We start from the raw sequence: 13,875 nt of genomic DNA on the forward strand, positions 1-13,875 counted from the left end.
GAATTGACAACTGGTGTTTGCTCAGTAAAGCAGGGACTAGCTCAGCTCTTGAAACAACTGCCACTATTGATGCTTTGTTTCAGTGCAGGGAAAGCAGCTACGTCAGTGACTGCTGCCCTGACCCACTGATGATGTTCCATTTGAGTATCCCAGCATGCACTGGGGATTCTCAAACAAAACGTCATGAGAATAGAAGGTAAAAAAAAAAAGTAAAATATATTAGAAACGTGATTAGGTTATTGCATTAATTAGACACTTATGCGGGCGTCACACGATACGATCTATCGTGCAATCGCACGAGAGATCGTACCCGACCCCGTCTTTTGTGCGTCACGGGCAATTAGTTGCCTGTGTTGCACAAAGTCGTTAAAACACCGTCACACGTACTTACCTGTTGAGCGACGTCGCTGTGGGCAGAGAACATCCACTTCCTGAAGGGGATGGGACGTTCGGCGTCACAGCGACGTCACACAGCGGCCGGCCAATAGAAGCGGAGGGGCGGAGATGAGCAGGACGTAAACATCTCGCCCACCTCCTTCCTTCCGCATTGCCGGCAGCCGCAGGTAAGCTGTGTTCATCGTTCCCGGGGTGTCACACGGAGCGACATGTGCTGCCACGGGAACGACGAACAACCGGCGCAGAGAAGAAGAAACGACTTTTTGAAAATGAGCGACGTGTCAACGAGCAACAATAAGGTGAGTATTTTTGCTCGTTCACCGCCGCTCGTTGCTGCCACACGCTACGATATATCAAACGATGTCGGATGTGCGTCACTTACGTCGTGACCCCGCCGACATATCGCACGATATATCGTCTCGTGTAACGCCGGCATTAGGATTAAATTAAATGTTGGTTTAGGACCAAAGGTGAATACCAGTTGGCAGTCAGAGCCATAGAAAAATAGCAGAAATAATTCCAAATCAGTCCAGAAGATGGAGCCAAGGTCAATTTCAGGACATACGCCAAAAACATCCCAGCAATTAACCTAAGTAGAGGGAGAAGTGATAGTTGGGAGTACAGTGGATCTGTCACCAGATTTCCCAATACAAACTGCATATGATATTTAATAGATTTCTTAGACCCAGTGAGGCTGGTGTACTTACTTTCAAAATCCATGTCACAATAACGGTATAATTCTGGTAATAAAAACCTGATAATAAATAAAGCATTTATAAGTCTGGCTATGCAATGAAATAGCTCATGAATCCAAGTGCATTCAACCTCTCTCCACCCAGCTGGACTGACAGCTGCAGCTTGTACTGAGCAGGGTAAAATCTCAGCAGAGAAGATGGACAGTGAGGAGCAGTTAATCAAGTAAGGTGGTTGGAAAGTGAATTTAAACTTTCAAAAATGATCAAACAATCATTCTGACACGGATTTTAAAAGTAAATACACCAGCCTCATCAGGTATAAGAGGTCTATTTTATAGCATTTGCAGATATTGTGAACATCTGTTTTGTACAAAAATAGCCGATTTTACATGGCTCCCTTGTTTTCTTTTTTAAAAGTTGTTGGGGCACAAAAGTAGGATACTATTACTCTAAAGGGCACAGAGGAGGCTTTACTACTGTGTACGACCCTGGTTACAGCCCTATATGGTTTGTGTAGTGGTGGTGGGATATGAGGAGGGTCCTTACCTTGGCAGTAAGCCAAAGGTGTCTGTGTGTTACATATTGCAGGGACACGTTATGGATGGAAGAAGAGGTTATGGCGGTCTGGGCCGAGTGGAAAAGGGAAAATGAATGACTAGAATCAGCGAGCAGGAGAACAGGTGAGAACCTGTATAGTACACCCATATATAGTGTGCAGAACACTGGTGTAACACTGATCTTACCATTATATGGTTATTGTATGGCGGTAAATTCAGTCCTAGTATAGTGCTTATGATTAATGATCACTATTGCAGTATTATTACTACTGTTTATGTTGGTAATGTGCTTTTATGGTCTGGTGGTATTTGTCTGTTATATTGCAGCATTATTGTGGCATTATTATTTCATCTTATATAGCGGTATTACTGGAAATATTGGTTTTCTAGTAAATCTTGATTTTCCCATGGCAGGGTAAGATTAGTAATAGAAACCCTCATCTGGGGAAGGGGACGGAGGGGCTGAATGTTTGTCCCAGTCTATCCCTGCATAAGGCTATGTGCCCACAGGACTCTGTATCTGCGGATTTTTCTGCATCAAAATCCGCAGCTTTCCCCCGGAATCCGCACCTTTTCATAGGTGCGGATTTTGTGCGGATTTGATGCGGATTTTGTTGTGGATTTTACGATTTTTTTTAATTCAATTGAATAGGCAAAATCCGCACGAAAATCCGCAACAATAATTGACATGCTGCAGATTTTTCCACACGAAAATCCGCACGATTTCCGCTGCGGAAAAATCCGCAGCGTGGGCACAGCATTTCCCAAATGCCATAGAAATGGCTGGGGAGTAGCTGTGCTGCAGATTTCTGGAAAATCCGCGGCTTTTCCGTAAGAAATCCGCGGCAAAATCTGCACATTTTCCGCAGCGTGGGCACATAGCCTAAGATAACTGCCTCCACCCTCCTGCCCACCAGTCTTTGCAGTGACTGAGCACTGCTGTGTATAGATCACACCAACAACCTATGGCTGCACATTGACATCTCACAAGCATGCAACATAACAAGTGACAAAACTACAGGTGTCATTTAGAGCTGGACACCCCTATTTAAATTCTGTAACATGGCCCCCATCATCATATGCAGGCTCATGTTTCTCAATATACAATATGTGTGCCATCACCTCCAACCAGCTTGTATACTGTTACCAGCAGGTACAAATGTTCTTCAAGAAATTTGACATTGGCATTTTTTTTTTCAAACCGAACGAGGTGGAAAAATGCGATATTTTAATTGCATCAACTCTCGACAGATTTATGCTTCTGTAAACCGTCCCACATGAATTATACCCTTACCCCATCTAGCCTGAGAAGCCATAAATCATCGCATGTCTCCGCTATGAATTCTTCAAACACATATAAGCATATTTTAATATTAATCTTCAGCTTTCCGTGATATTTAAATGTTATAGAAGTCGCCTCCAAAAGTTCAGCGAGAACAAATATTAAACATTCTGACACTAAAAAGCAAAAGGCTTCTGTGGAGAGGAGATAATAAATGAAGGGGGGAGATGGGACCCCAAAAACTTAGGAAGGACCATCATGTGTGCTTATGGGGGGTCAATGCCACTGATAAGCAAAGTAAAGGTAGATGTCTCAGGTGGTCCAATATTCAGCAAAATGAAGGTAAGGGTCCCATCCTTTGACCCTCCAACCAATCATGCATCAATGTGTTAAAAACATTCGCTCTTTTAAAGTACTGGTCTCAACAGGTAACCCCTTTTAAATAAAGTCATATTCATCATATAATGTGCTAACACCCTCTTTAAGGGTCGGGACAATTTCTATAGGGGAATTTGAAAGGGGCACTATAGAATAAGAAAAAATAGCCACTTTCCTCCAGATACAGTGTCACACCTGTCTATGGGATTGGTCTGGTATTGCAGCTCCATTGAAGTGAATGGGGCCGAGATGCAATGCCACACACAACCTTTGCACATTAGTGGCGCTACTTTTGAAAGAAAGGAGCTATGTTTTCTAATCTTGTTCAACCTCTTTTATGTTCCCCTAAAGTATTTGTCTCTCCTATAATGTGGTTTTATCAATCTCATGATCTCATTTAAAGTGGGTGCATGTTCCAGGCTGACCCTTTAAGGCACACACTGAGTTTTTATGCCGTTTTATAAAAATCTGCATGTCTAGCCTTATCCCAGCAAAGTCAATGAGAGTTCTCAAGCAGATTTGGTGCAGAAAATAATCTGCAACACGTCAATTCTTGAAGCGTTTTTGCCTGTGTTTTTTTAGCTCTTCCACCCATTGACGTCCGTATGAAAAACACATGGAAAAAAACGCATCAAAAACTCATGCATTCTTTGGTGCGTTTTTCTGCCAAAAGGTACAGATTTGATGCAGAAAATTTCTGCACCAAATACTCAGCATGCGCAGATAGTGTAAATAATTGTTTGGAGGGAAAGTGACTTTTTCCATACAAGACTGTCTGCAGCGTTACACCGAGTGGGTGAATGAGGACGCTCGTCTATTGTTTTTTCTTTGCACATGTGTTCTCTATACTGTATACTGTAGCTACCATTGCATTTTGAGGATTGAGGGTGTCATTTCCATAAGTTGATCTGTACTTACAGTGCTGACAGCCCGCCTCGCCATTCAGCTGTGACCATCCAGGACAGCACTTATTCACCGTCTGATACTCCCGGCTGTACACCTGACGATATGTCGTGTAATACGCTGTTCTGCAACGACAATAGCAAAGTACATTATAAAGCATAGCAATAAAAGTAAGAAAACAGAACATGTAGTAGACAGATGATGCTGGAGGACAGGGGAACCAGTCCGTTTGAATTGAAACATCTGATCCTGTTGTTGTCACCGGAGATAAGTCTCTTCCAGAAGTGTCCGACAGCGACTTTCTTTCCTGACCCCATTAAAAAATGAGCCAAACAGAGCGGCAATGTGTGAGGGGCTGTCAGGAGCCATACCTGTCTACTGAACAAGCAAATTCCGGGCAGCTAGAGCCTATGAGGCCACGTACACATGTTGAGTATTTTGTGAGTTTTTACCTCAGTATTTGTAGCCAAAACCAAAAATGGAACAATCAGAGGAAAAGTATAATAGAAACACGGGCACCACTTCTGTATTGCCCACTCCTGGTTTAGGGTTACAAATACTGAGGTAATAAAACTCACCAAATAGTCAACGTGTGCACGTGGCCTTAGTGGGACCTGGTTCTCCTAAACATTTAAGCCACGTGCACACGGTGAGTTTTTGTTGAATATTTTACTTCAGTATTTGTAGCCAAAATGAGGGGAACAATCAGAGGAAAAGTATAATAGAAACACGGGCACTACTTCTGTATTTATCACCCACTCCTTGTTTTGGCTTAAAAATACTGAGGTAAAAAAAAACCTCACCAAAGAGTCAACACGTGGACTAAATGTTTAGGAGAACCAGGTCCCACTATGGCCACGTGCACATATTGAGTATTTGGGGAGTTTTTTTACCTCAGTATTTGTAACCAAAACCAGGAGTGGGTAATAAATACAGAAGTGGTGCCCGTGTTTCTATTATACTTTTCCTCTGATTGTCCCACTCCAGGTTTTGGCTTTGAAATACTGAGGTAAAAAAGTCACCAAATACTGAACATTTGGACGTGGCCTTAGGTTACATTCCCTCAATTTGCTTTTGATGATGCGTCTTAAGGCCCCATTAGACAAGAATTGTTTTAACAATAGCGATTGACAAGAGAATAGTTATCGCGTTGTTACTATGCGTACAAGCTCATTATTACACAAGCAAATGTTCGCTCGAAAGATTACTGCTGCAGTTGATGGAAAGTCGCTAATCATTCATAAAAGCATGTACCGGTATTACACCATAGGATTAGGTGTTAGCGACTTATTACGCCGTGAAATTTTATGCCAAGTGATAATTTTTAAGCAAGTTGAAAGATCTGGTTTTGCAAGAATTGAATGATATTACGATCGCTAGCAGCTATTACACACTGTGTGAATATCACTCTGTTTTGAACAGTATTGCTATTTTACACACAATTTTTGCCCAAGTCTAAAAAGGGCTTTACAGTTCCAGCAAAGTGGATGGGATTTATAGAAATTTCTTGACCTCTGAGCTTCTTTTTGACGCGGCATAAACAGACTTGTGGAGTCTTTCAAATCCAAAACATGGCAATTTCTCCAGCGGGTACACTGAATTTACTGTGCAGATTTTCCCCATATATTTGCATTACACGAGGAAAAAACGCAGGTAAAAAACGCACATGCATTTTTAATGCATTTCTGCAGTGGAAACGCAGCAAAAACACAAGTAATCTGCACCTAAGTATATCATAACTTGATGTCAAAGCCAAAGGCCATAAGGTATAAAAAACAAAGCAGCTTTATTTAAAGCATGACACACCAAGAAAAAACAAAAACCGCAGATTAAATAATACAATAAAAATGCATGAAAAAAATGCAAGTAACCTAATTTACATAATAGATGCAGAAAGGCAGAAGAAATTCTGTAACATAAAAAACTCATCAAAACCAGGAGTGGAACAATCAGAGGAAAAGTATAATAGAAACACGGGCACCACTTCTGTATTTATGACCCACTCCTGGTTTTGGCTACAAATCCTGAGGTAAAAGACTCATCAAATACTCAACGTGTGAAAATGGCCTAAATGTTTAGGACAACCGAGTCCCACTTAGGCCACGTGCACACGTTGAGTATTTGGTGAGTTTTTTTACCTCAGTATTTGTAGCCGAAACCAGGAGAGGAGAGGTTAAAAAAAATACAGAAGTGGTGCCCGTGTTTCTATTAGGCCAGAGTCATACTTGCGTATGACACGGGGAGTCTCGCATCGGGATTACCCAGGGTGGCCACACACTCTATGGACAGGAGCTTCTCAGCTGCATGTATTTCTATGCAGCTGACCCGCTCCTGTCTGTGAGTGTGCGGCTGTGTCGGGTGATGCCGATGTGAGACTCGCCGAGCCATACGCAAGTGTCACTCTGGCCTTATACTTTTTCCTCTGATTGTTCCACTCCTGGTTTTGGCTACAAATAATGAGGTAAAAGACTCATCAAATACTCAACATGTGAACATAGCCTAAATGTTTAGGCTATGTGCGCACGTTGCGTCGGAGTACCTGCAGTTTATTCTGCACGTTTTCCTTCACTTGGTTTTTGACCAAATGGCTTTTGACCATTTTTTAGCGCTAAAAACGCATGCGTTTTTACCGCGTTTTTAGTGCGTTTTTAGCGCTTTTTACCTGCGTTTTCACCTGCGTTTCTGCAGATGCGTTTTTTAGATCAAGACACTGAGAAATAAAGTTGAATTAGTCAAAAAGAATGAAAAAAGAGAAAAAAAAAGTATAAAATTGACTTTTAATAAAACTATATGGGAAATTATCATTTTTAATGAAAAAATAGTGGTTATGCACATTTTATCAGAAAAATAGGTGAAGTTTCTAATTTTTTAACATTTTAATTTTTGGATTTTCGGTTATTGTGTGTGTGTGTGTGTGTGTGTAAAGGAACATTAGAACCCATTAAATTTTGTCCAGAAAAGCATGCGTTTTTGGAGCCAAAAACGCAGTGGAAAAGCAGGTAAAAAGCATGAAAAACGCAGGAATTGTGATTTTGGTTGCGTTTTGCCATTTCTCATTGACTCCAATGTTAAGGAAATGCTGCAGAAATGGCAAAAACAACTGACATGCTGCTTCTTTTTCAGCATGGTTTTTGACCACAAATATGCAAATTAAACGCTGCAGAAAAAAAAGCAAAGTGCAGACAGGATTTCTGCTTTTCCCATAGACTTTGCTGGGAATCAAAAACGCATGCGTTTTAGCGCAAAAACGCTGCAGAAACGCGGAAAAAAACGCAATGTGCGAACATAGCCTTAGGAGAACCAGGTCCCACTTAGGCCATGTGCACACGTTGAGTATTTGGTGAGTTGTTTACCTTTAGTATTTGTAGCTAAAACCAGGAGTGGGTAAAAAAATACAGAAGTGGTGGCCGTGTTTCTATTAGGCCTTGTGCGCACATTACTTTTTGTGCATTTTTGGTGCAGTTTTGGGTGCAGTTTATGGTCCTAAACAGCATGTATGCCCTTCTCCAGCAAAGTCTATGAGAAATCAGAAAGGCTGTGCACACATTGCTTCTTTTTTGCCTGCAGTTTTGGGTGCAGACAAAAGAAGCAGCATGTCACTTCTTTTCTGCGTTTTTCCCTGTGTTTTGCCATTGACAATGTTAACAAAAACACACGTGCAAAATCGCAGGCAAACATGCACCAAAAATGCGGTAAAAACGCATGCGTTTTTTGGATGCTTTTTTCTGGCTAGAAGTGTGTTTTTCTGCCAGAGGGTGCATTTTTCTCTGAAGAAGTAAAACTGCAGTGTGCACACATACCCTTAGGCTATGTGCGCACTTTGCGTCGAGGTAGCTGCAATTCCAAACGCATTCTCTGGCAGAAATTGTCTTTGTCAAATTTGGTTTTGACCACAAAAACGTTATAAATACGCTTGCGTTTTTTACCGCATTTTAGCCACATTTTTACCGCGATTTACATGCTTTTCCACAGCTTAAAAACAGATGCGTTTTGACTACAAATACAATGCTAAATAATGTTTAAACATACAAATGTCGCGGGCGGGGAGGAGGGTGTCAGCACACTACGCTCACCCCCTTCTGCTCGGGTCCGGCGGCTGCTGCTCTGTGGTGGCTCGAGCGATGGGCCGGATCCCGGGGGTTTCTCGAGCGGCACTCCTCGCCCGTGAGTGAAAGGGGGGTTGTTGGGTGTGGGGATGATTATTGTCCGTGACGCCACCCACGGTTGTGGTGATTTCACCACCGCTGCTCTATACGGGGCTCCCGGGGATGGTGATGCGGAGCAGCCAGGTGTTGTGTTGCCCCTCCGTGTGTAGGGATTGGTGATCCCGGGGCCCGGTGATGACTTGGGAGGTGCAGGGCCTGGTGGGCGCAGGGACGCGGGGGCAGCGCTGTGCCTTGCGGCACTGTGGTACTCACTCAGCCTGAGACGTGACACAGTTTTTACGGTAAACCAAACGGCTGGATAGACGGTCCCACGGACGGCTGCACTTGCTCTCCCAGTAGGTGACGGTGATGTCCCTTTTCCTTGCACCTTGGTGTACTTGTGGTTGCGATGGGTCCCCACCGGTAACCCGCTCCCCGGCTTCAAGCTGGACCGGGGGAGCTCTACTCTTTGCCCGCAGGCGCTGGCCCTGGGGAAACTGGTGCCTTGGCGGTGGCGGTGTCTCCCCTGTAGTGGTTGAGTTGTTGCCTTCAATCGGGACTTTGTTGTTGGGGGATCTGCGTCCCCGTCACTGACGGGTTCGGCAAATTTGGCGACTCCTAGCCTTGCCGGGGTCCGAGAGGCCCCTGCCCTGGTGCTGACTGTCCTTCGGAACACTGCTCCAGACCGCCGGGCACACAGCCAACGGGGTCCTTCCAGGAACTTCCAAACGGTCCCCCTCCAGACAGTCACCGCCGTTGCTGACCTTGCTGATCTGGCCCTACACAAAGCTGGACCCTCCAGGCTTTCCTTCCTTCTTGTCACCTCACTTGCTTTCCTCCTTTTCCACTTTTCTACTTTCACTACTTTCACTTAGCTCCTCGCTCCTGCTCCTCCCTGAGCTGACTCCTCTCTAGCCCTTAGCTAGACTTCAACTTCACTCATGCCCTGCCTGGGCTAATCTGCCTGGTTTCTCCCGCCTCCAGAGCTGTGTCCTCCTTGGTGGGCGGAGCCAACCGCCTGGCCCACCCCCTGGTGTGAATCATCAGCCTCTGGAGGAAGGCAACAAGGATTTCTGGTTAGCTGTGGTGTTCCTAGCTGGGATGTAGGGTGTGATGGTGTGTGACCTGTGTCCCCTGGCTTGCCCAGGGCGACACATTCCCCCTTAGCAAAATGCAGACCGTCCGCGGGCTGCCGTCCAACACCGGTTTTATTTTTCTGAAAAAGATAACATGGTAACGGTAACACATATATACATTTTTAATAATAACTCATCCCAAGACGGGAGGCACATTTCTTTTAACGTTGCAAACGGTTTACGGTTACGGTTTCCGCTCTCTCCCACCCAAGCAACCTGGCCCTGATGCTGCCCCTAAAGCCCAGGCAGCACCCCTTGACCCACAGTCCAGCACACGGTACCCGAGCGGGATCTGTCCTTGCCCTCCAGAGGGTGGCCACCGGTTCCTTTGGTGGCTGGGCCCCAGCCTGCTCTGCTCAGGGCCCTCCCTCCAACCTGCCTCTCCGGAGGCAGCATTGCGGAAAACGGTAACGGCAAATAACATATTTACAAGCCACTTAACGTTTGTGGGTGCCCTGCAAGTTCACGGGCTTGTCCATGGATAGTTCCCATGCAAAACTTTAAACGGTCCCCACGGGGACAACGGTGCCGGCTCCAGCCGGTTGCAATCACAAAGCAAATCTGGTTAAGTACTCGGTCATCATCATTTTTATCATTCTTTCAAACTTTTTAAACAAACAAACACTCCTTTACATTTGCGGACCCCTTTTACTTATAGAACGGTCTCCCGGTACCTAAGTGGGGGTCTACCTAGGTTGGAACGGGTGGACCTTCGGGGCCCGGTGTCAGTGTTGCTAGACAGTGGGGTAGAGGGAACAATCGGTTCCTCCTCCCTGCTATAGTGTGGAGCAGGCGGAGGTGTAGGAGGGCTGGGTACAGGTTCATCCCTGGGCACTGGCACTGGTTCTGGCTCACGGTTAACCGCTTCCACTACTTCTTCATCCACGGGTTGTGGGAACAGTATCACTGGAAGAATCACCGCGCCGTTCTGTGTAGGCCAGTTTGCTGGGAAGTCACCCATTACAGTGTGGATTACCTCTGCTGCCTTCTCCACTGGTGGAGGAACCGGTACTTCAGCCTCTGCCTTCAACGCTGGGGGGCATTTTTTTAGATGGTCCCGAGAAACTGTGGCTAGGGTGCCCCCTTGATCACGACTGATCTGGTAGGTCTTCCCATCTCCCCATTCTGTGGGTTGTATGACGTAAGGGACTTGCTCCCACTGATCATCCAGCTTGTGGGCTTTTCTCTTCCGTTTCAGCACCACATCTCCTGGCTGGAAAGGACCTGCGGGCGCCTTCTGATTGAACCGGTGCTCTTGCTGCTCTCGACTTCGACTGAGGTTTTTCTCCACATACTCCTGGATTTGCCGGTACTGTGCCCTCCTCCGACTTTCCCACTCCGCCGTTGAAGGGAGTGCTTCCGGGGCTTCCAACCCCATCTCCAGATCCACCGGCAGGCGGCCAGGCCGAGCCCTCATCAGATACGCTGGGGTGCACTTCGTCGAGCTAGACGGGATGTTATTGTACATGTCGACCAAGTCAGGTAGCTTTTCCGGCCACATGTTCCGTTCTTCTAGCGGTAGCGTCTTGAGGAGCCCCAGGACTAAGTGGTTCATTTTCTCGCACATGCCGTTGGTTTGGGCGTGGTACGGAGTGGTCCGGATCTTCTTGCAGCCGTACAACTGGCAGAATTCGTGAAACACCTCTGCTTCAAAAGCCGGGCCTTGGTCAGTCAGCACCTTCTCGGGGTACCCATGGGGTCGGCAAAAATAAGCCTGGAACGCTCGAGCAGCGGTTCGACCAGTTAGGTCCTTAACGGGGACTACCACCATAAATCTTGAGTAGTGGTCTACCATGGTCAATGCATAGGTGTACCCACTTCGGCTAGGGGTGAGCTTGACATGGTCCAGGGCGACCAGCTCCAGCGGCTGATGGGTGACTATGGGATGTAACGGTGCCCTCTGGCTAGTCTCGTCCTTTCTCCTCAGTGTACAAGGACCGCACTCTCGGCACCAGGCTTCCACCGATTCACGCATCCCACTCCAATAGAACCGCTCCCTCAACAGCATCTCCAGCTTCTTCCACCCGAAGTGGCCAGCACCATCATGGTATGCCCGCAGGACAGTAGCGACCTCAGCTTGAGGAACGATCAACTGGCATATTTTCTCATGGGTCTTCGGGTTGATCAGCTCACGGTACAGCCTCCCTTGGTGTAGGTAAAGCCGTTTTCGTTCTTTCCACAAGCGTTGGGCTTCGGCTGGAGCGGCAGGGTCTATTCCCATAGCACCTTGTTCCACCAGAGTCTTGACAAGGCGGACAGCCGGCGCTTGGTCCTGGGCGTCCTGCCACTCTTGACTGGGCCGCGGGTCCAGATCCACCCTCTGCTGGCATACTTGTACCCTCTCAGTAGGCGGCTGGTGAAACGCAGGCAACTCGATCTCCTCGAGGTCGTCATCCTCGCACCCCTCTTCTGACAAATGGGGCATCCGGGAGAGTGCATCGGCATTTATGTTGACACGACCAGCTCGGTACTTTATGGTGAAATCATAGTTGGCTAGCCGGGCTACCCACCGCTGCTCCAGCGCGCCCAACTTGGCCGTGTTCAGGTGAGTCAGCGGATTGTTGTCCGTAAACGCGGTGAAGGTTGCTGCCGCCAAGTAGTGGCGGAACCACTCCGTGATAGCCCATACCAACGCCAATAGCTCGAGCTTGAAGGAGCTATAGTTCTCGGGGTTCCTTTCGGTCGGCCGGAGCTTTCGGCTAGCGTAGGCAATCACCTTCTCCTTTCCATCCTGGACCTGGGATAGGACCGCTCCTAGCCACACGTTACTGGCGTCCGTGTGGAGGATGAACGGGCGCCCATAGTCAGGGTACGCCAGGACCTCTTCTCCGGTCAAGGCCGCCTTCAACTGGCAAAAGGACTCCTCATGCTTGTCCTCCCACGACAGTGGGGCTCCAATGGGTCTGCCACCTTTGGTCTGTCCCACGAGGAGATCTTGCATGGGGGCAGCCATCTTCGTGTACCCCTTTATAAAGCGCCGATAGTACCCCACCAGACCCAGGAACTGCCTTACTTCCCTCACTGTAGTTGGTCTCGGCCAGCTCTGGATGGCAGTAATCTTCTCAGGGTCGGGGGCGACACCATCCGCACTCACCACATGCCCTAGGTACTGCACCCTGGGTTTCAGCAGGTGGCATTTTGAGGGCTTCAACTTCATCCCGTACTTGGCAAGGGACGCGAACACCTCGGCCAGGTGCTCCAGATGGGCTTCATACGTCTGGGAATAAACAATCACATCATCCAAATACAGCAGGATGGTCTCAAAGTTTAAATGTCCCAGACAGCACTCCATCAACCGTTGGAAGGTCCCGGGGGCATTGCACAGCCCAAACGGCATGCTATTGAATTCGCAGAGCCCCATCGGGGTGGTGAAGGCGGTCTTCTCCCGGTCCTCTGGGGCCACGGCCACTTGCCAGTATCCGCTGGTGAGGTCAAGGGTCGAGAAGTAGTTTGCAGTTCTCAGGGCAGCCAAAGACTCTTCAATACGAGGTAATGGATAGGCATCTTTATGGGTTATCTGGTTGATCTTCCGGTAGTCCACACACATCCGCATGGTACCATCCTTCTTCTTGACCAGTACCAACGGAGCGGCCCAGGGACTACAACTGTCCCGAATAACCCCTGCCTCCTTCATATTCCTCAACATATCTTTGGCACACTGGTAATGTGCAGGGGGAATAGGTCTATACCTCTCTTTGATAGGGGGATGTTCACCCGTGGGAATGTGGTGTTGGACCCCCTTGATCTGCCCAAAGTCTAGGGGGTGCTTACTGAAAACCTGTTCGTACTCCTGCACCACCCTGCCTACATGTAGCTGTTGGTGCCACTCCTTTGTGTCCCCCTGGGGTGGGGAAGTGCTGGTGGTAGGTGGGAGTGTGGATGGACTGGCTTCATGGATAGTGTGAGGGTCCAGGGTGAGCAGTTTGGCAATGGTGGCATACCGGGGGAGCCTGACTTCTTCCTCCCCACAGTTCAACACTCTCACAGGCACTCTCCCTTTCTTCACATCCACCACCCCTCGGGCGGCCACTACAGTGGGCCAGTGCTCGGAAGGCATGGGCTCCATCATCGCAGGGTAGTCACGCCCCTGAGGCCCTACTGCTGCCCTACACCAGATCATCATCTCACTCCTAGGGGGCACAGTCAATGGAGCAACATCCATCACTCTCACTCCACCAATCTCCCCTCCTGTTGAGCTTACATGCTGGCGGTACATCAGGGCGCGGATCTCACGCTGCACAGCCCTCTGCCGGCTCCCCGCCGCTGTGGCGGCCAGCTGTTGCAATAGGGTCAACACATCAGCCATGCAGTGTTCCATCACATTGGTTCCCAGCACTATTTTCGGGTTATGATCACTGGGTTCATTCATGATCACAATCATAC

General features: G+C 47.6%; 1 protein-coding gene across 1 annotated transcript in view; it reads right to left on the reverse strand.

The window, feature by feature from the left end:
- MEGF6 (multiple EGF like domains 6) overlaps positions 1 to 13,875 on the reverse strand; it is a 635,985-nt gene that overhangs the window by 518,866 nt on the left and 103,244 nt on the right. Inside the window, exon 3 of the mRNA XM_075328936.1 lies at positions 4,227 to 4,336. Within this exon, the coding sequence (XP_075185051.1) occupies positions 4,227 to 4,336 (110 nt within the window). The remainder of the gene's footprint in view (positions 1 to 4,226; positions 4,337 to 13,875) is intronic.

This window comes from Anomaloglossus baeobatrachus, chromosome 11 (genome assembly GCF_048569485.1).
Source record: "Anomaloglossus baeobatrachus isolate aAnoBae1 chromosome 11, aAnoBae1.hap1, whole genome shotgun sequence".
Lineage (NCBI taxonomy): Eukaryota > Metazoa > Chordata > Amphibia > Anura > Aromobatidae > Anomaloglossus > Anomaloglossus baeobatrachus.